This window comes from Battus philenor, unplaced genomic scaffold (assembly GCF_028537555.1).
Source record: "Battus philenor isolate CCGP_79_NKW_IND1 unplaced genomic scaffold, ilBatPhil1.0.hap1 SCAF_9, whole genome shotgun sequence".
NCBI lineage: Eukaryota > Metazoa > Arthropoda > Insecta > Lepidoptera > Papilionidae > Battus > Battus philenor.
In genome coordinates, this window is record NW_027181759.1 from 10,881,116 (window position 1) to 10,901,473 (window position 20,358).

Below are 20,358 nucleotides of genomic sequence, written 5' to 3' on the forward strand. Positions count from 1 at the left end.
GTTGACTTTTTTAATTCTGAAAACACTCATCATAATCTATGGTTAGCACTTTTAACTCTAATTTGTTTTACTTTTACCACAAAGTTATTACATGTGTAGATAATCTTGTGGGAAAATAAACGTATATATAACACCTACAAAATGAGTACTAGACAGACATAACAAATTTATGTATGTCTTACAAAAATAAATATTTTTACACATTCTAAAAGAGCTAAAATTAGTGGGGATAAAAAGATAGTGTCTTATAATGTTTTGAACAAGTGCAAGGAACTATAAAAAATAATTAAAACTCGTGTTTAAACATTGTTTAATGAAGATTGTATAATGGTACATAAATTACTTTTCGCTGCCCCATCCCAAGAAGCCTTTGACAAGTCCAGTTATTCCGGCGCCTTGCTTCTTACTATTAGCCGCTCCAGTCTTATCATCCAAGTTGGGGAATTCAATAAAGTTGCATGCGAGATCGAAGAACAGTGGTTTGCAAGGTATTGCCTCCATAGGAGGAGGTAGTTTATAAATGTTCGGATTTTTGGTCAGGACCTGTGAATCTTCTCTATATTCATCAAGACGGTCTACTAAAGGCTTTTTGTCTTTGTATGTCTTTCCGCTTGTGAATTTGGTTTCTTCATCTTCGTCCTCATCTTCCAGTACAGAGTCGGCATGCACTATGAATTTACAGCTCTCTATATCCTTCTCCAGCGATTCTAATTTGTTTTGTAAAACTTTATCATTGATCTTCCTGGCCATCGACTCCTTTGTATAGTTACTGCTACGTTCCAACATGGCGAGCGCTTCTCTAAAACGACGCAGCCCTGTCAGCACTTGGGCGATGTAGTAGCAACGGAAGGCGCGATAAGCGTTCATAGCAGACTCGATTTCTCTCTGGTAAGCCGCGTCATTCTCGAATCCGGGCAACTGCTGCAGCTCCGTGTAGTTCTGCAGAATTATTTCATACAATCTAGTCAAATCTTGCGGGCGGACTTTCTTGCCATCTATTTGCGCGTTTTTCTTGCGAGCTTCCTCAGCTTGCTGCACCAATAAATTGTTCCTCTCGATTGTACGCATGAGACGTAAGTACATCAAATAAGAAAGTAAGTAATTGATACTCGACACTTGAGTTTCAGATCCGGATTTCAACTTGGGATCATTCTTTATCTCGTCTTTAATAGCAGACATTGCATCCTTGCAGTCCATGAGGATGTTTTCGAGAATTTCGATCTTGGCTTCAACGGTGTCCGCTTTCTCTGCCGATTTGTCGTAATCCTGCAGTGCAATGAGGAATAGTCGCACTTTCTCCGGGCGCACAGTAACGCGACGACCGCGCCATTCCACTTCGTGCATTATTCCAGAGCGAGACTCTCTTGAAAATAAATAAAAACACGTAGTTATTTTATTTATGACTTTAAGGACTGGCCTACAACTGTTTTACTATAAATTTCCATAGGTGGATGGGTATTTAGCATATGTACTGCCGAAGTAAGTACAATGGTGGACGAATAACTGATATCAAGTGTTCAGTTACATCAATATTAATGTTGTGCATATACAATATTGATTAGTTAACTGGTTGGTCATTTCTATACTATGAATTAAGTGAAATGTATGGTGGACTACAAAATTGTCACTTTTTACAAACAGCTTCCAGTTAGTAATTATGGGAGAAAAGCATCAATGAGCAAACTTGGGTGTTTGCTTGCACAAGGTTTGTAACACAAAGTTTTCGTAGTGCCCGATAATTTTATTCAAGAATATTATTTCATAACTTACAGTGAGATACATACTTAGCTTGTGCCATAAGCGTGTCCAGATTCTCGATGAGTCCTTGACCGCGCATAGCAGCTAAGTCGCCGGCCGCTGATTGGTCGCCAATGTTGTACGCGCAGTATCTCAAGCTTGGCTTTAACTCTTCTACCTTAAAACGGATTAAAAAAATTCCAAATCCTATAGGAGAACTTTGAATTACTTTATAATTACGATATAATTGATTTTTTCACCGAATTAAGGTTTTTATTCTGTATGGGGTTTTTCAGAAAATTTCTCTTGAAGAAATGTTGGTTTTCTTTCTGCTGCAACTTCTTATTTGTAAAATTATTTAAAAGTGATAATGACTGACATTTATGGCAGTGAAACATAGTATCACACTTTGGGCCTCATTGACAAGCTTACAGTTGCTCAATAAGTAACGTAGAAGGCTATGTTCGATATTTATCAACTAGATCGAATTTCTAAATAAGGAGATCCTGGAAATGGGGAGACCAGCCGATTGAAAAGTTGAAATGGCAGTTTGGCCTCGGGATTTAGTAGTGGAAATAAAATAATAATAGAGAGACTAGATGTCCACCAAAAGTTGCCTGAAGACCTTTTTAAAAGCTTTGAAAGATGCAAGGCCGCTTCCAACCTATTGTAAATATATGAGCGAGGCATGTACAGCAATGGACGTTTCTCCTCTGAAAGCTTTGTATTTCCATTAGTCCTAATGAAATCAATAAGAGAGGCCATTGTTCAGTAGCGAACATCCTATGGCTCAAATGATGATCATAAATATTACCTTTTGTTTGTAAACATGACGCTCGTCTTCTGGCAAGGCAGCAGACAGTTTATCGAGCACGAGTTGGGAACGCTGCAAGCTGTCGGCAGCGGCACGCCATTGCTGTAACTCCAAGAGAAGCACGCCTCCTAGCCACGCCGCATAAGCACTGGCCTCCAATTGCGTTCGTGCGTCACAGGCTCCACTCTATTTCCCATAACACACATTTATGTAATATATTAAAATAATTTATATTTGCCAAACCATAAGTTTATGAGTCGGCTTGTCATGAAAAGCCTTTTTGTATCTAAAAAAAATCGTAAAAACTCAGTAGACAGATCATGGAAATACTTTTTTAATTTATTAATAAGAAGGATATCTCACTTATTGAAATATACATATTTGTACATGGTGTAGTCATACACATGTATATCTCTGTCAGTTAGTGTTAAATTGGTAATTTTGTAATATACACATCTGGTACAGGCTATACCTATTCTTAAAGTACCAGATTCTAATACAACTGTGTTGTGATCAAAAAATACAAAATGTTTCCAATTATTTGACATAAAGTGACAATGCATAATTTGCAGTGTTGCGGACTTGATTATTATGGAATAAATTAAAATTTTACCTCACATAACTGCAACAAAGTCTGGGCATGGGCATAAGCTTTTTTTAGTCTCGACACAAGGTGAAACTTCTTTCTTGGTTCAGTGTTAGCTTCTTGCCTAAGTTGCATAGCATGAGACCATGCTCTCTCTGCTTGCAAAAGCGGCACGCATAGCAACCGATTTTCGGCATTAGTTGCCGTTAGATGCGCGGCAGTTATATCGCGTCGTCGATAATGGCGCCTATCACCCTAAAATTACATTTTAAATTTTACATTATAATTAGCAAAAGAATAACATATGACTAGAAATTAAAAGTTATTCCTGGAATGTATCAATGAAAAAGCATAATTATAACATAAACCTAAAAACATACTAACGCAAATAGACTTTAAATAACATTTCAACTCAATGTTGCTGTAAATTGAAGTCTATGATGAATTGAATATGATATTGAATAGTATGTAAGAAGTTTAAAAAAATAACAATATACTTTTTTATCATTTACTTACTCTAAAAGTTTATTCCACTTTAAGACAATTATCAAGAAACAGACATACCTGTGGAATTTTAAGGACTTTACGCATACGTCGAAGTCGACGCGAGCAATATCCTCGGTACCGTTGATAGTCGCCATGTCGAAGACCATGCTGTTGCTGTGCATCCTTCGTTATACGAAATACTGATAAAAGTTAAAGATATTTATATAGTTATAGTAATAACATTTTGTACATTTTTCTTCACTTTACTATTTCTTTTGACAGTACTGTCATTGCTTCTAAGTGACTTGCAGCTTCCACGGGTTCAAGTGGCAAGGCGGAGAGGGTGCAGATCTCTTACACTGGTATCAAAACATGTGAGCTCTAGGGGAAGTTTTGGCTTGGGCTGTCTGACAGATCGTCAACTGGGAGCATTGCTCTTACCTAACATTAAAATCACTTCAGGTAGTGTTTTTAAGTGTCATTACTAAATGTTAGGTAGCCTAGAATGTCTCATGTTATGCATTATATCAGACAGTCCAATATACTGGATTTGATGAACTTATAGACAAGTCTTTTTTGGCAGACTTTGTTGAGAGCTTTAGTGCTGAGGGTCACACACAAAACAACCAATCCTATTGGAAATCTCTAGGAGGTGTGTAATAATGATTATGAAACAAGTATGATAAAGCAAACAAAAAAAATACAACTATATTACAAATGCAGAATAAATGTGATAATATAAATAAAGTATATAGTATATATAAATAATATAATTACTATAAAAATTAATATAAATATAATACAAGTTATTTTTGTAGCCAAGTAACTGAAAGAATACTAATTTTTGAAAACACTTTTAGATAATATCAAAGATTGTGAAAGGTTTTCATTTACAATAATAAAAACAAAAAATTGTTTGTTGATAATACCAGTAACACTGGTATATACAGCAATAATCAGGGAATTTGGAAAAGTAATAATGGTTTCAATTTTCTTTACCATAGCTTCTGTGATACCTTTATTTTTTTTAGATTCAACTGTAATAACAACAATGTGTAACTGTGAAAGTTTGCCATTAGTGCTACATATACAACCAATGGCCTCTATCTAAGCCCTTTAACATACAATGACAGCTCTGACTTGTCACACATTTCATATGCCGTTGTAGACTGTTATTGTAAACTAACAGTATAATATATGAATGTTATTAAATTTTATACAGCAATGTAAATTTAAACTTAAAACACACTGAGTCTGAGCTTGTCCCTGAGTGATCACTGGTGCATCAAGCAAGCCAAATTAAATGCTATCCTTCAAATGAGTTGATGTACATTTTATTTGTATGTCAAGGGGTTAATATGACTTAAAAAGTGGAAAGAACTTATGTATATTTTATGTGAAATTGTACAATGTAGCAGCCCAAGCTAAAGTTCCCCGGGAAGCCCACGAGCTACACAACCTTTAAAGAGGTTTACACCTTAGCCCCTCACATCTGCAGAATCTATAAATGCCACTTGGGCAGCAGTATAAGCTGGATCCAAAAAATTATCTTTAGACGACCAGATAATTTTTTTGTAAACTTTGCCAATTAAAGCCCTGAAACCTGTTAAATGTGAAGTAAATGAAATAATAGTATAAAATTAAAATATGCAAATTTAACTGACTTATCAGCTTGATACTTCACAAATGTAAAGTTAAAAAATATTTTAATTTTCCCAAATATAAATATACTCTTAGTACATATAAATTTAAAAGGATACTTTCTAATGATAAGAGACTTGCTGATTTTGAATCCGTTTTTTCATTTTCCGCTGTTAACTCTATGTTTTCACCGCCGTCATTTTCCAAAACACCCATGATGGATAATAAAAGTTTTTTACGTGTACTTTTTATTTACAAAATTGGTCTGTATTTTAAATGAATCTGTGATAATATGGTACTATGAAACACGTCGTCAAAAATCTTGACATATACCGAATGACAGATTGATCTCATTTGACAATTAAGGACAGAATATATCAGAATTAAGGCGAACTTACACGTATGTATATATATACTTATGCATTTATATTCAACTTGAATCTACGATTTATGTAATATAATATAAATAAAATACGGTTTGACTATCATAAAATAATTTATCAAAAGATAATACTTCTTATTTGAATAAACTCTAGCGAGAAGTTAATATCGAGTTAAATTAAAAGATAGTCCAACTGTCATCAACTCGTATGACAGTTTATGGATTTGACGTATAGGTTAACTTCTCTTTTCTTTCAAGTTTTGCCTTTGGTAGGTTAACTTTTTGACTAAAGCGAAATATTTTCTGTAAATATCTGTTTAATCGTATCTTATTTATAGTATTTGAATTTATCCACTTGGTGAATGTGAAATGCATTTAATACATACGTGCTTATTTTTAATTTCAGATTTGAAAAACAAACGCAATGGCTAAGTCAAAGAATCATACCAATCATAACCAAAGTAAGTATTAATGTTATCAGCAAATATTATTTTCCACTTCTATTAGTATCCGTTTTTTGGATAATGTTTCATAATACTAGCTTAACTTTATATTTGTCCTTTCAGACCGTAAAGCCCATAGAAATGGTATTGAAAAGCCCAAGAAGTTCAGACATGAATCAACACTTGGTGTAAGTAGTTTTATGTAGTCTTTAAATTTTACATTGTCACAACAACCTTTAATTAAGGAAGGCATTACACCTCTATACATTTGTATTTCGTTACTAAAGATACAAATGTTTAGTAAACAATATAACAAGCTGTTAATGAGTATTGTATTTAATGCTATTGAAGCCAATGGGTCAGATGCTTATAATTTCAAAATAACCACCACTGTTATCAAATGATACAAATTGTATCAACCATATTCAACCAATTTAATGGAGAAATGTCGGTGTTGGTCTTAAAAATGTGGGGATATTTATTTTAAGGGTATTTACTATTATCAATTAAGTGAAAACAAGAAATGATAATTAATTATATTTAAACTAGCAAAACTTTTTTAGTCCTGTGTAAATTCACAATTCATTTAAAAATGTACACAACATATTTGGCATTATCGTGACTTTTCATTAAAGATTTGTTAATAACTAATGGGATCACTACATGCATGGAATTATTATACATATGAAAGAAGTGCAGGATGTGTTTCAGGCATAGATGTGAGCAATCAAATAGCCACTCTTCAGACATGTTATATGTATAGGATTGTATGAAACACTTTTGGAGCCTCTTGAAGTGGAATTTGTGTGTAATGTAAAGTAGAAATGTATATTTGACTTTACAACCAATAGCACAAACTACCATGGTGCACGGTAGTTAAAATTAAGCAATGTTCATGATACATAGGGCCATGTCAGACTGGCAATCAAATGTAGCCATGTACAGAGCAGTCTTTCATAATGAGTTAAAGAATTGTTATTTAGACAACTGTTCGTTTAAACAGCATCCCAACATACATCACATGCCTTCTACAATATGACAAATGGAGCCAGAGGGTGCCGACTTTATTAGTTTATTGTCACAAAATACAACAAAGATTTTGTATGTGTTTTGCTCATTAAATATTCATCATACACATGGTGCAACTATCTAAAACATGTCAAGTGAAAACAGTATTTACTCTTAGTACAGTTTTAATTATATGATGCAAACTTAATTGCAACTTGCCTTAAAGTAAAATACATCTACCTTAATAAAATTAATTATTGTTTTTTACCAGTGTCTGCAGGCTCTGTACTGCCAGAATTTATTGCCTAGTCACATTTTCTTATGCAAGTGATTGGTAATAAGTGATAAAGATTTTAAGCTTTTACTGACAAAGCTATACATTCAGCCATCTGTTTAGTTGTGTACATGTGCTACAATACCAAAAATATGCAAGAAATTTTTTCAAGAAAAAAGATTAACTACTGGATATTTAGTATGTAAACCAGTTAACATTTTAATAATTAAAAAAGGCAAACAAATAAAAGTACATAATTTTGTTAATATGTAATTTGAACCAGTAAAATTAGTAATAATGTCACATGAATTCAACAAAGAAGAGAAGGTTAGAATTTTGATAAAATTACACTCTTGTCATAACATTTTCTCTAGATAGATTAAGCATGGTTCTAGATTAAATTTTTCCCATCCTTAAATTATAGTTTGGTTACATAAAAGAGGTGAAACGCTGACCACTATGTTTGCTGTGGTAATTTGATGCACATCCCTATTTGTTTACGTTTTTTCTTTCGATGCAGGGTTTCCTACAATCTGTTTAACCTTACAAAGTTTAAAAGGATATTCTTTTGCATCGAGATTTATTACGCAACCACAAACTAGATGCATTTTCGGTTTCCTTATGAACTTGACAGCCGCATCAAAGTCTAGAATAATTGAAGTTTGAATCTTTGAAATGTAGGCGTCAACAATTCTTTTTTTGCTTTCCGAAAATATCTGATTAAATATAAAAGCTACATGCTAATAGAAGTAGTAATTAGAAAATCAACATGCCAAAAGACATCAAATAACATGTTTCTGTAATACATATACAAAAAACGTGGGCATACATCTCTGCAATTGTTTCATAAAATGTCATACAAAGCAAAATTACAAAGACTAATTATTAATAAATTATGTTCGCAAAGATGTCAAGATACTTACTAAAATATTAAAGTTTTATGTGTGTAATTATTTTATGTTAGTGGTAGTAAATTTGTCAAAGGTGTTCCAAAACATCTTGAGTTGCTGGTTGATCTGTGTGGAAACATCCTTGTGTGCAAAGAAAAAAAATTGATATGCCAAATAAATCTCTACCTTGATGATCTTTGAGAATATCCATTAAATAATTTAAAATAATTAATGTATTGTTACAGATGGACCCCAAATTCTTAAGGAACCAGAGGTTTTGCAAAAAGGGAAACTTGAAACCAGCTAAACAGCTTGCTCGTGCTGCTGAAAGAAAAGCAGCTCGTGAAGCTAAGGCTAAGAAATAAACTTTTAGTATGTAAGAAATAAAAAAAAATATGTTGCAGTTTAATTTTTTTCATTTTTCCCTTGATACACAGTATAATTGAATTTTTTCTTAAAATATAATTGTGTAGTCCTCTTAAAAATTTTCATCACTCGTTTGTGATTCACACAGGCTTTTCCATCAAAGTTAAGCCCAAAAATGGCAGGTAATGGCTATCTTAGCAAAATTCTGTCAAAATTGACTATAGTAATGAGTATTTGTTACTTTTACTTCATCCATAGGACTATATATATATGGGGCATAAATCAAATTTCCATTTTTTTTAAATTTCATTCTTGTCCCTGTTCCGGCTAATCTCTAAAATGGCGGGACAAGTAGGTGATGTATTAAAAAGTAACTTATCCTACTTTTATTTAAGAGTAATTCTTTAACGAAAAAAAGTAAATTTTTTGTTAACTTCCATGTGGGGATAGCTAGGTAAAACTAATTATTTCCAAGTTTTAAAAAGATAGATATTATTTTTAATTCAATAAGTCTGCATTCTGGCAGCCTTTTAGTTACATATACCTCAAATTTTAACAGTTTAAAAAAGCGCCCAAACACTAAGGCAAACAGAGGGGTTGAAGTTGGCATATCCAGATATACTGTTCAGGCTGAATAGACATTAAGAGGTAGAACATGAACAGGGTTGTAAAGGTTACTTTATAGTTTGAAAGCGTCACTGTTTGTAAAATTAATAATAGAAAAACGTAGTAGTATCAGCAGTAATTTATAAATTAAAACATGTAATCTCAGAGAAATTCAACTATTAATACTAGAAGAATATCCCATTTCTTGAGACCCATCGTCCAACAGCCTATTGGCTCAAAACATTGCTCCATTCTGCTGTGAAAAATATAAAGATTTAAAAAAAAGCAATTCTCCTGAAAACGCCAAAGGCTTACAGGATTGAAAAAAAGGCAATTTGTAGATAAAAGAAAAGTATTTAGCTAGACTGATTGCAAGAGCCGAGATTTAAAATTGATTACGATGAAACTAATGCCAGATTGGTAGTGCTTACAATTCTGCTTTAAATTTCTTTCAATAAGTACCTATTACGGGCACCATATCGTTCCCTTTACCGCATGCAAGTTGGCAACATTCCTTTACAGTTTGATTTACTTTTGCTATACTATATTTGCCTAACAGAATTAATAAAACACTTTAAATCCTACTTTTGCATCTACATGAATAGGACAGATTTTCAGGTCAGGACAGATGTTCAGTCATTTCCAGGGATTCTTGGGGAGACATTTTTAAACATTTTTTCGTTTTAAACCCTGTACAATGTTTCAATGACGTGTTCAAGATATTTATTTAATGAGATCTATGATTTTATAATATTATGTAACATACACACTAGTTAAGTGTATGTGTTGAATGGCGCAATAAATTATAAGTAAAAACTAAATGCAAACAGTACGGAGACAAAAGAAACATCTAGGTTTAAAACGAATTTTAACACGATAAGTGTTAGAATAAACAAGAATAATCAGCCGGATAAGAGCAGTAGAACGTATCCGTCATAAACCACCACAAATGTAAGAGCATTATTTATCATTACAAACCCAATAAGTTAAGCTGTGAATTTTAAAATTATTGAGAATTTTTGACATTCACTCTTTCCGGCGAACACAGTGTAGCACACACGTGGCTAAAGATAATTATGGTTGATATCGCAAAATTAGCTTTTCAACGTTGCCTTGTTATGGTCATAAAACTTACATTGTCGTATTTTTACCTTTCGTACTCACTGATTACACATGTTTAACAGATATTAAAGTTTACAGAAGTACGAGCACAGCCATTTCCTAGGCTTAAGAGCTTTGGGTAAAATTTGGCTCCTTTTCGTACAAACGTTTAAGTCTACTCCAAGTTTTAAAAAACAAGTAAAGAATTAAGAAACAAAATGAGGAACTTTTGAAAATCTAATGGTTTAATAAATAATATTCTAATTATTTACTTACGAATTATGTATTATTGATTATTATTACTATAAAACTTATATACATATAAAATTGCAAAAAGGGTGCATTTGGAATTCGAATGACGAAGGAACGGAGACTTAAAATTAGGGTATACTATTTATTTCTGTTTTATACACGTAATACAGAATATTTTTTTAATGCTATTTATCATAAAAGAACTTCATTATGTATAATTTTGATATTAATTTATTTAAATATCAGCGCCCCGAGCAGTCATCCGACTTGCACGTCACTTTATCCGGCGCTAATTACAAGTGAAATCACTATATTCCTGCCTTATTAGAGATAAATGAAACTTTTTCAAAAGAGAAAAAAAAGATAAATATATAATTTTATAATGTATATGCATTTATTTTTCTATAATATTTCTAACGTGACTAGAACGTTACGAATAAAATTAATATAGAAAAATAAATATGTGAGCAACAAAAAAATATAACATTTGCTGCTAAAGATTAAATATTACAAGGATTAAAAAGAATAAATTTTGTTTCGATAATGATAAAAACTATGTGCCTGTTGGTATTCATAATTTCACTTTGTTTGAGGTGCTTGAGTACTGTGGGTGTAAAGTTTAGACCTCTTTAAAATTGCGATGCTTAAAGTTTTATTTTTGGAACGGACTTTCACTGCTGCTCAAGTGGCGTTTGCAAATTCTAAAAATGATATCGAATTCGCGTTAATGAATAACTTTCATTAATCATTTACATAAATTGTTTAATATTATTTAGTACTTGTAATACTGGCAAATTAATAGGTGAAATACCGTAAATAAAGTTTTGTCATGTATTATTGCAAACTAAACTTTAGTACTACTTATTAAAGTTCACAGTCATTTGTTTAATAAGAAGATTATATATCAGTAGAGTCGCATAAGCATTTCGTCCATTTTGTTCACATTACTACTGCAATCTCACATGAGACTCGTCACTTTACATTTCTGTATTACGTACTAAAAGATTAGTGAGTATTCATCTTTCTTAAGACTAATTTTTACAATAATAATTAAGAAATTATATTAGTAAAAAACAAACTTTAACCTTAATTTTATGCTAATCATCTCGTCCTTAATAACAGGAAAAGTTTTTTTGAGATATTTTAAAGATTTAATTCAGTTCATCTTTGTTATATGTGCTTCGTTTTTATTTATTAATATTCAGTAATATTGATAACCTTACAGGTGCAAAATGGCCAAGGCAAAAGTGGGCAAAAAGTAAGCATTTCTTTTTTAATTTTATTATATTAAGATGAAAAAGTTACTGTACTTAGAAAACTATACCGTTTTTTATGCTTTGTGTAAGAAACTGTACATATTATAATTTTATTCCAGAATAACTGGTGTAACAATAGATTTACTAGAATGTCCTGTATGTTTCGAAACAATGACGGCCCCTATATTTCAATGTCAATCCGGGCACAGCATATGCTATTCTTGTTCAAAAAAATTATACCCTCAAATTTGTCCAATGTGTCGTCAAGCTATGACTGATATGAGAAACTTCCAACTGGAAGAAGTTATAGCAAAGGTATGTTCTTTGAAATTTATCAATTACACTTTACAATATGTTTTTAATCATTATTTTTTAGGCAAGTGTACCATGCTCAAACAAACCTTTTGGATGTGTATATACCATGCGTTCTGCAGATATTGATAAACATCTAAAAGAGTGTATTTTTCGAGTTATGGTTTGCCCTCTTGGGGCTATATTTGGCAAGTGCTCCTGGACAGGTACGACTGCAAAAACATTGTTTAATGTAAAGTAGTTTACTTTAACTCAAATAATGTTTTTTGTTATTATTAAATAATATATATTGTAACTTTTACACTACTCATTAATTTTTTAGGGCGTCTTCAAGAGATAATGGGACATTTTAAAGAACATCACCCTACCCATTGCAATATTAACACGGATACTGAAGTTGAACTTATTGATGTATCAATTCATGAAGATAAGTGTTTTCTGTATTTGGTGGCACAGGACAAGTTACTTTTCACAGTAACAATGAAAATTGATTCTTTACAAAAAACTGTTTATTGGGTGGTTCAGCTTATAGGTAGTAAAAAAGTTGCTCAGGAACATATTTATGAAATACATGTTATAAGTAAACAAGATACAAGAAGGAAAGTAATATTCATTGACCAATGCTTTAATAATTGTATAGAAGCAGATAGTGTTTACCGCCAAGGAAAATGTGGAATAATGCCTCTAAATCTATTTTCACACTTCATTCTAAATAAAAAGTTTTCATTTAAATTCTATATCAAAAGGATACCAAGTTGCCCGAAGAATAAGTATAATAAATCAAATAAACAGAATCAAGACAAACGGCCAAATCAACCCTTTAAAGGACTCTCAGCCAAATAATCCACATTACTAGAGTCCTGGCCCAGCAAAATGTCTCCAATTTTAAAAAAATGATGCCAAAACAGATGGGTCTTTTTAAACTATGCTTCTATTTATATTTTATATGATTTTTTGTAGTAATATTAGTTTGTATAATTATTATTGTGATATATTTAAGAAGTGATACTGCATCATTATTTCAATTACCATCAATATTACCTCATATTTGAACATTGTGCAAATTATTATTAACAATAAACTAGATATGTATTTGCTACATGGTGAATTTTTCTTTAATTAACTATTTGCTAGAAATAACAAATTTGAATTTTTTACGATAATACTATCTTTCCTACCAAATATTTTAAATGGGGTCTTGTAGAACTTCTCATTTAAAAGTTCAATTAGTCTTCACACATGTTTTTGAAAATCTTTTTCTGTGTATATGAATTTTCATATACTATTATAAATTAAAAACAAGTTGTTGAAAAATGTGTGTAATGATGTTGACCATATGTGATCGAATTATAGCACTTTAGCATGTTTATCATAGAGGTTATATTATGCAGTCTATATAAAATGCACTGTTGCTATTGTTTTCATAATTGTTATTAAATTTAACCTGATGTAGAGAATGGTTTTCTGTGGTTGATTACTGAGTTTAGTGAGTTTTATTTCGCTAATCATCATTAAAACTATGATAAGATTACTTGTGTTTAATTATTGTAATTTGTTATATACAATATAATAGTTCTGTCGAGATAAAGACAATGTAAATAAATTATTAACGATATTAATGCCTTAAATAAAAACGTTAAACAATTACTAATTTTCACAACGTAGCTATACATTACGCTGACCGACAATTAGAGTTGGAAGAGATGAAAAGATTTTATGACATCAATATCATGTTTTTCTATAGTCTAAAACAGAGTTCCCCAAACTTTTTGGTGTCGTAGACCCCCTACTTACCTGATATTGATTTCCTGTAAATTTCTATCTGTAGTGAAGTTTAGTGTTAAAAATTTAAAGTAAAAATACATGTTAATTTATACATTTATTAATTGAATTTAAATTAAAACTACTCAAAATAAAATTTTGTATCTGTTATGTAAAATATACGTAACATTAAATAAACATAAAATAAACTAAATAAGATAACATAAGCAATAAGTCAATATTTTTAGTGAGAAGGATGAACCTGATGCTTTAATAATAAATTATCAACATTTGGCGTCAATTTTGTAAGGGTTAATCTTAAATCTCCTCGCCTAATAATGTCCAGTCTGTTTCTTTTTTTCGTTAGGAGATTGGTAACAGCGCTGAACCCCTTTTCCACTAGGTATGACGATGGAAAGGAAATTAAAAATTTCCTCGCTATATTCCATAATACGGGATAAGTAACGGGTATGTTGTTTCGCAGTCAGAATTGCTGATATCCGTTTTTAAACTGAACCTTAAGTTCTTCATTTTTACTTAGTTCAGTCAGTTCCTCTTGTATTATGACATTCGTTTTTTCTATGTCACCATATGGATTAATTATCCACGGTGGTATTACCATAGTCAAAATATCCTCAAACCTAGATTCAGAATCTGAATAGAGGGCATTTAAATGTTGAACGTAAGTTGAAACGTCTTGCTGGCAGCTTTAAATTGGGGAACTGAGAAAATTCGGCCCGTCCAAAATTTTGCTTCATTAGTTTAACTCTGACAAGAAACGCTGATAAGATGGACTTTGTTTTAATCAAATTTAAGCTGTTGCCTTGTAAATGCAAATTAACCATATTAAATTTTGTTAACAAATCTGTTAAATAGGCGATGTCTGTTTTCCTCTTCATAAAATTTTCTTTTGAAATTTTATCTTTAGTATCCAGAAATTCTAAAATAGTCTTAAAAAGTGCAAAAAATCTTGTCAAACATAAGCCTTTCGATAGCTAGCGTACTTCAGTGTGAAGGAGTAATTGATGAAAGTGTTCGTCATTTTCTTTACACAACTGCGCAAATAACCGCGTATTCAACAAGTTGCTTCGGATTCGGTTTACTGCATCAGTGACTTGATGAAGTGATTCATGCAATCTAACACTCAAATTTTTATCAACTAAATGTTGTTGATGGATAACGCAATGTATTGCTAACACCCCTGACACATTTTGTTTTAAATAGCTTACAAATCCTCGATAACGTCCAACCATGGCAGGTGCTCCATCTGTAGCTACTGATATTATATTTGATAAAGGAATTGCTTTTTCAATGAAGTAATCCTTCAAATCATGAAATATTGATTCACCTTTAGTCTCGGTTATCAAAGTTTTTGCGAAGAGCAGTTCTTCTTCGATTTCTTAATTCATAATAAACCGAACATATGCCAATAACAATGCTGCATTATCAGGTAAAGTTGACTCGTCCAGTTGTATAGAGAAATGGGTCGTTTGCAAATAATTACATAAGAAGCTTTCAATATTAGAACTCATTTCATCAATACGTCTTTCAACAGTATTGTTGCTTAAGGGAATTCTTTTAATGATATCAGGTGCAGGTTTGTGTAAAACAGTTTTTAAACCTCTTCAACGGTTCCCAAAATTAACTTCTCTCCGATAGTATGCGGTTTTCCGGATTTTGCTATAAGTAACGAGATATTGTAAGACGCCCGCAAACCATCATCTTTAGTTTGTGACGTCGAAGCTCTTCTGTAGTTTATCTTTGAGTGTTTGAAAGTATTTCAATCGTTCTCTGTTTTATCAGGGTGGCATCTTTTCAGATGATCTTGCTGTTTAGATGGTTTCATAGCGTCATTGCCCAAAACTTTGTTGCATAAAAGGCACATAGGCAATTGTTTGTCCGGCAATGATGGAATGAAGCCAAATTTCAAATAATCAACGCTGTACTGTTTACATTTGTACTTGGCATTAGTCATCTGTAGGCAAAATTAAATTATTTAAATAAGACAGAAAATCCAGCAGCTATATATTAAAAATATTTTTTGATTTTTCCGAAAACATTCCATACTTGGAACATCTTCTTGCAACAATTAGCTCGAATTACGGAGATTGCACTGTAATTATAATACCGATTGCTAAAACTTTCAAAAAGAAACTATTGCGGAGTACTCGTGTAATTTTGCATGATTGAACTGTTGAACATTAAACTACTAATAACTAAAGTCATTATTGGCGAAATTTATCTATCTTTGCTAACTACGAGTACAAATAGAAAATTTAATAAAAAATAATATACTTACTTTTTTCCAGCACTCTCAAACAAAATAACACTGACTCACTATAATTTGTGTGATATACTATCTGTTTATATTTTTTAAAATATTTTCTTAGCACTTTCCTTTTCAAGATTCAGGAAACGAATAAACGTATTTGTCCCACATTCGTATTTATAGAGTAACGAATTGAACAAGTCAGTGCAAGGTAGCGAAGCTCTGAGACTGCGATTCTCAGGTTTTTACAAGTTCAAAATGTATCGCGACCACAAAGCGAATACTAACATCCTACAACTTACACAATTTTTTAAACATATATAATAATTTTTTACTTCATAGGTACTTTTATAAATAATATAAATGTTTTGATATTATACGATAGTATGATGTAAGTAAATAGGTACTATCAGTGTATGTGTTGAGATCCACTGTCGTGGACCCCCATTTTCATTTCATGGATCCCCAAATTTTTTTTCGCTGACGTAGACCTCTTGCAAGTTGTCATAGACCCCTAGGGGTCGATATAGACCACTGGGAATCACTGGTCTAAAGCAAAAAAACAGACGTACGTTCTATCCTTTTGTTGCCGTCAGACAGTTCAGTTAAAGAGACATATTTAACAATTGATCCTCAAAATATAAATAAATTTTAATTTATTAACTACAAAAAACACGCGACAAAGCATTCAGTCTATGTTTTAAAGTGTGTCTTGATATGTGGTTGCAATATAGCCTATCCAGATTTATTGCTAGAATTAAAAATTAAGTGTTATGCGTCGTTACTTATTTTTAAAAGTAATTTATTTATTTTTCTATTTAATTGTACAAATATGTATATGTCGGTTCTATTAGATATATGTAGAAGTATAATCAGAGATGTCAAAGTGAAATATTTAAATTAAAATATAAGAAGTATGAAACATAAATTATTTACTCTTAATATGATACGTCTAAACCTGTTAATATTAATTTCTAATATTAATATAACTAATAACAACATCAAACAGGATACCTAAAAAAGTCAATACTGTGAAAATCTATTTCAAAACATGTTCCATCTGTTCAAAGATTTTTTTTACTCTGTATTATCAACTTAATAAATTTTTAATGCATTCTCGATAGATATCGTTCAGAATTAATCTTTCAAAACATCGTTTTGCTCTACATCGATAAATATCGCAAATATAGTAATTTAACTAAGACTAATAATTTTCTTTGCGTTTTGATGTGTTATATTCTAGCTACAAATGGATGAAGGTATTGATATATCCGTTCAAGGAAACTACTCAAAGTTAAAGGAAGATCCAGAAGCTCTTTTGAAATTCATTAATAAATGTTGTACTATACAACTCATAAAGAATACTACATTTTGTGGTTTTGTACATTCCATTGACCCTATCTCTAAAAGGTAAAAAATGATGATTAAATTGATGCTTATTTTTTTTTGTGTAACTAATCTTAATGATTAACACTTGATTTTTATATGCACAAAACTGAACGCTTACATGTGATAAATGTCTAATAAATATGGTACAGAATGGAATTAAAGTATATAAAATATTAATTTAAGTTATATTTGTGATTGAAAAGTCCACAAAAATGTTTACCAAGTCTTGAGTTAGTTATAATTTAAGATAAAGAAATTATGTGCATTTTAAATGGAATTATACTTTTATTTCAGTATAATTCTAGCAGTACCTCATGAAAATACTTATCAAATAACTTTGATACCTGGTCATGCAGTCATAGACTTAAATGAAAAAAATGAAAACAGTGGAGGTACACCATTCCTAAGATTGGAAGATTCTAATGCAGATGTTATTGTGAGAAAAAACAAGGTCTTGAATTGGTTAAAAGTAAATTTACTACCAGTGACGGAGTCTGGTGACAATATTGTTTTTGGAAATGTACAAATTTTACCGCCTTATAAAGTTACTGATATTTGTACTGATAATCCCATTGTGGCAATGCAAATTAGAAAAATATTAGAAAAAATGCCACGAGATTATTAAACCATTATGAGGTATATGCAAGAAGCTATTTATCCATAAAAATGTTAAGATTTCTGAAATTTTCCTTATTTGAATTAACACCAAAAATTAATGATAAAATTTAGTTTTCTTTAATTCAAATAATGAATATATGGTTTATGAAAGTATCATGTATATTAAGTGTACAATAGACATTTTCAAATATACAAAATCATGGTTAAATATTGACGTTTTTTTATTACTAAAAATAAAGTTATAAGACAAGCAGGACATATTTCCTGGATACTTAGGATTACAACTCATACCATACAGTACTGTACCTATGTTAGGATGTGTCTTACTAGTGCAGTATTATTACACCAGATATCAGATCCTGGAAAAGGATTGGAAATGTATGACTACTGTTCAATGGTACATGTAAATGCTTTAGTAATGTACGCCCGGATGTTTTATGGCATAAAAGGTCTACTATCAGTACATTTAGATTTAGACCAGGTATTTTTATATTATAGTAATACTTAGTTATCATCATATCAGTTGATAGACACATGCTAAAAGACCTCTGCCTTCCCTATAAATCTCCATGATAGTCGGTTTACACTGCCCGCATGCAGCAATTTTTCCATGACCTTAACTATATTTGTTTGTTTTAATTGCTATAGACCTTATGTTCCTAATGTATAATTAATTTAATCTAAAAAAACAATGCTCTTTATAACTGAACATTCTTTGATTTTAGTCTTACTTGATGCCTTAATTATGTTGGTAGCCCACCTATATATATATAATATATTGGTGGGCCTACCTATTTCAATACACTACTATTTTAAAAATATTTGTACAATAGCTGTAGGTTATTAAGTGTTTCTATGATTAAAGTGAAAAATGTATTATAAACTATTTAGGATTACTAATTTATTTAGGGCTTTAAGGTAGACTTTAGACCTGGATTAGCAAACGCTGCTTAGGATGTCCTTGTTTAAAGCGGATAAATAGTCTTGTTAAGGTTGTCTGAAAATAATGGATGCAGTGTGCATCCAATTGGTAATCACTTTATAGAATATATTTTATAGATACAGGATTTTTATGAATAGGTTTAAAAAATTTAAAGGTTTATGTTGATAAATGAGCATTCACGACTTTATAGCTTCTGCACTTTTAACAAATCAAGTTGTATCTCATAGATTCAGGCGTTAACTCGCGGAACTCCATCCTAACTAAGAAAGGGACTAATGTATAGCTACTTCCGCTATGCAGCAGTAGTCGCGCAATGAAGTGTACCGCCCCCGAAGGCCCGCTGATAAATGCGCGTGCGGTAAACAATGCGAAACACAGCTACCACCATTAATCTACTTCAAATCAAGTTGTATAATGTTTAAAAGATACGACGAAACTTATTTCTTATATGTATGTCCTAATGGCGAACTAAAGTAATTCAAACGACATTAACATCTTTTTGCTATAATATTAATATGGTTAGATGTTTTTTTTTAATAAGTAAATACCTAATGCTAAATGATTCTCGGGAAAGGACTGTTTTTCCCGCGATTGGCTCAGTTTGGTATGTATTATTTTTCTGCCGGTTATATATCTCATCAAAAATATAATTAAGATTACTATGGTTCTCTCTAATACAAAATAACTTTCATATAAAAAATGTGTTAAAGCTTATTTATCATAATGTGCGGCAACCTGTACTTACACCTTACAGTCTGCAGCTACCATTTAAACTATCTATTGTCTCATGTGAAGTTTTTGCTGTTAGCCTTGCGGCTTTTACAGATTCATCGGAAACGAGTTCACGGAACGGAGGAGTCCGTGAACTATAATTTAAACTATCAGATTTTAACGCCTGCTTGCGAATCCGCGAGTCCTGACCAACGTTTAAATGATCGCCTTGTTGATAGACTACGGACTTCGAGCAACAGCTGAAGTGCTATAGATTAAAAGAAAGTGCTATAGGGGGACCGGAAAATAATGTTACTTTCTTAAGTTTAATTCACACGAGTACATTTTTAAAAAGTTATTATTTTTAATCAACAATATATTCACCTTTGTTATCAACAACCTTTTGCCATATAGTATACAAATTTTCAATGCCGGAGCGGTGAAAAACAATCGGTTCTTCTGTAAAATATGTCGACAGAAACGACATTACTTTACGGGGACCGGCCTCGTAAT

At 31.5% G+C, this 20,358-nt stretch overlaps 3 protein-coding genes and 1 pseudogene across 4 annotated transcripts; 3 read left to right on the forward strand and 1 right to left on the reverse strand.

Annotated features, from left to right (window-relative positions):
• Nucleotides 1–293: 293 nt before the first annotated feature.
• Srp68 (signal recognition particle 68) lies at nucleotides 294–5,608 on the reverse strand. Its single transcript, XM_068775658.1, has 6 exons — nucleotides 5,384–5,608; nucleotides 3,702–3,823; nucleotides 3,165–3,392; nucleotides 2,552–2,737; nucleotides 1,785–1,915; nucleotides 294–1,363 (listed from the first exon to the last, which is right to left on the reverse strand). Exons 1-6 carry the CDS (start codon nucleotides 5,478–5,480, stop codon nucleotides 340–342), a joined length of 1,788 nt encoding a protein of 595 aa, XP_068631759.1. The 5' UTR covers nucleotides 5,481–5,608; the 3' UTR covers nucleotides 294–339.
• Nucleotides 5,609–5,833: 225 nt separating this feature from the next.
• Nucleotides 5,834–8,664, forward strand: RpL29 (ribosomal protein L29). Of its 2 annotated transcripts, none has more exons than XM_068775714.1 (4): nucleotides 5,834–5,915; nucleotides 6,053–6,107; nucleotides 6,213–6,277; nucleotides 8,507–8,664. In XM_068775714.1, the coding sequence occupies exons 2-4, from the start codon at nucleotides 6,071–6,073 to the stop codon at nucleotides 8,624–8,626; spliced, it is 222 nt and encodes a 73-aa protein (XP_068631815.1). In that variant the 5' UTR covers nucleotides 5,834–5,915; nucleotides 6,053–6,070; the 3' UTR covers nucleotides 8,627–8,664. The 2 variants fall into 2 exon arrangements, with proteins under 2 accessions (XP_068631815.1, XP_068631816.1); XM_068775715.1 differs by having other exon boundaries at nucleotides 5,894–5,951.
• A 2,842-nt stretch (nucleotides 8,665–11,506) lies between these two features.
• Nucleotides 11,507–12,761, forward strand: LOC137932182 (E3 ubiquitin-protein ligase siah-1-like; annotated as a pseudogene).
• A 4,568-nt stretch (nucleotides 12,762–17,329) lies between these two features.
• Nucleotides 17,330–18,383, forward strand: LOC137932440 (gem-associated protein 6-like). Its single transcript, XM_068776057.1, has 2 exons — nucleotides 17,330–17,594; nucleotides 17,868–18,383. The coding sequence occupies exons 1-2, from the start codon at nucleotides 17,434–17,436 to the stop codon at nucleotides 18,196–18,198; spliced, it is 492 nt and encodes a 163-aa protein (XP_068632158.1). The 5' UTR covers nucleotides 17,330–17,433; the 3' UTR covers nucleotides 18,199–18,383.
• The last annotated feature ends 1,975 nt before the right edge of the window (nucleotides 18,384–20,358 follow it).

What these genes read in the sequence shown, in the direction of transcription:
- Srp68 (XM_068775658.1), bottom strand. Translation starts at nt 5,480, where the DNA reads ATGGGTGTTTTGGAAAATGACGGCGGTGAAAACATAGAGTTAACAGCG. An exon ending in AAGTCCTTAAAATTCCACAG is followed by an intron (nt 3,393 to 3,701) that starts GTATGTCTGTTT and finishes ATGTAATTTTAG; the next exon opens with GGTGATAGGCGCCATTATCG. An exon ending in GTCATGTTTACAAACAAAAG is followed by an intron (nt 1,916 to 2,551) that starts GTAATATTTATG and finishes ATCCGTTTTAAG; the next exon opens with GTAGAAGAGTTAAAGCCAAG.
- LOC137932440 (XM_068776057.1), top strand. Translation starts at nt 17,434, where the DNA reads ATGGATGAAGGTATTGATATATCCGTTCAAGGAAACTACTCAAAGTTA. An exon ending in ATTGACCCTATCTCTAAAAG is followed by an intron (nt 17,595 to 17,867) that starts GTAAAAAATGAT and finishes CTTTTATTTCAG; the next exon opens with TATAATTCTAGCAGTACCTC.
- RpL29 (XM_068775714.1), top strand. Translation starts at nt 6,071, where the DNA reads ATGGCTAAGTCAAAGAATCATACCAATCATAACCAAA. An exon ending in TCATACCAATCATAACCAAA is followed by an intron (nt 6,108 to 6,212) that starts GTAAGTATTAAT and finishes TTGTCCTTTCAG; the next exon opens with ACCGTAAAGCCCATAGAAAT. An exon ending in GACATGAATCAACACTTGGT is followed by an intron (nt 6,278 to 8,506) that starts GTAAGTAGTTTT and finishes GTATTGTTACAG; the next exon opens with ATGGACCCCAAATTCTTAAG.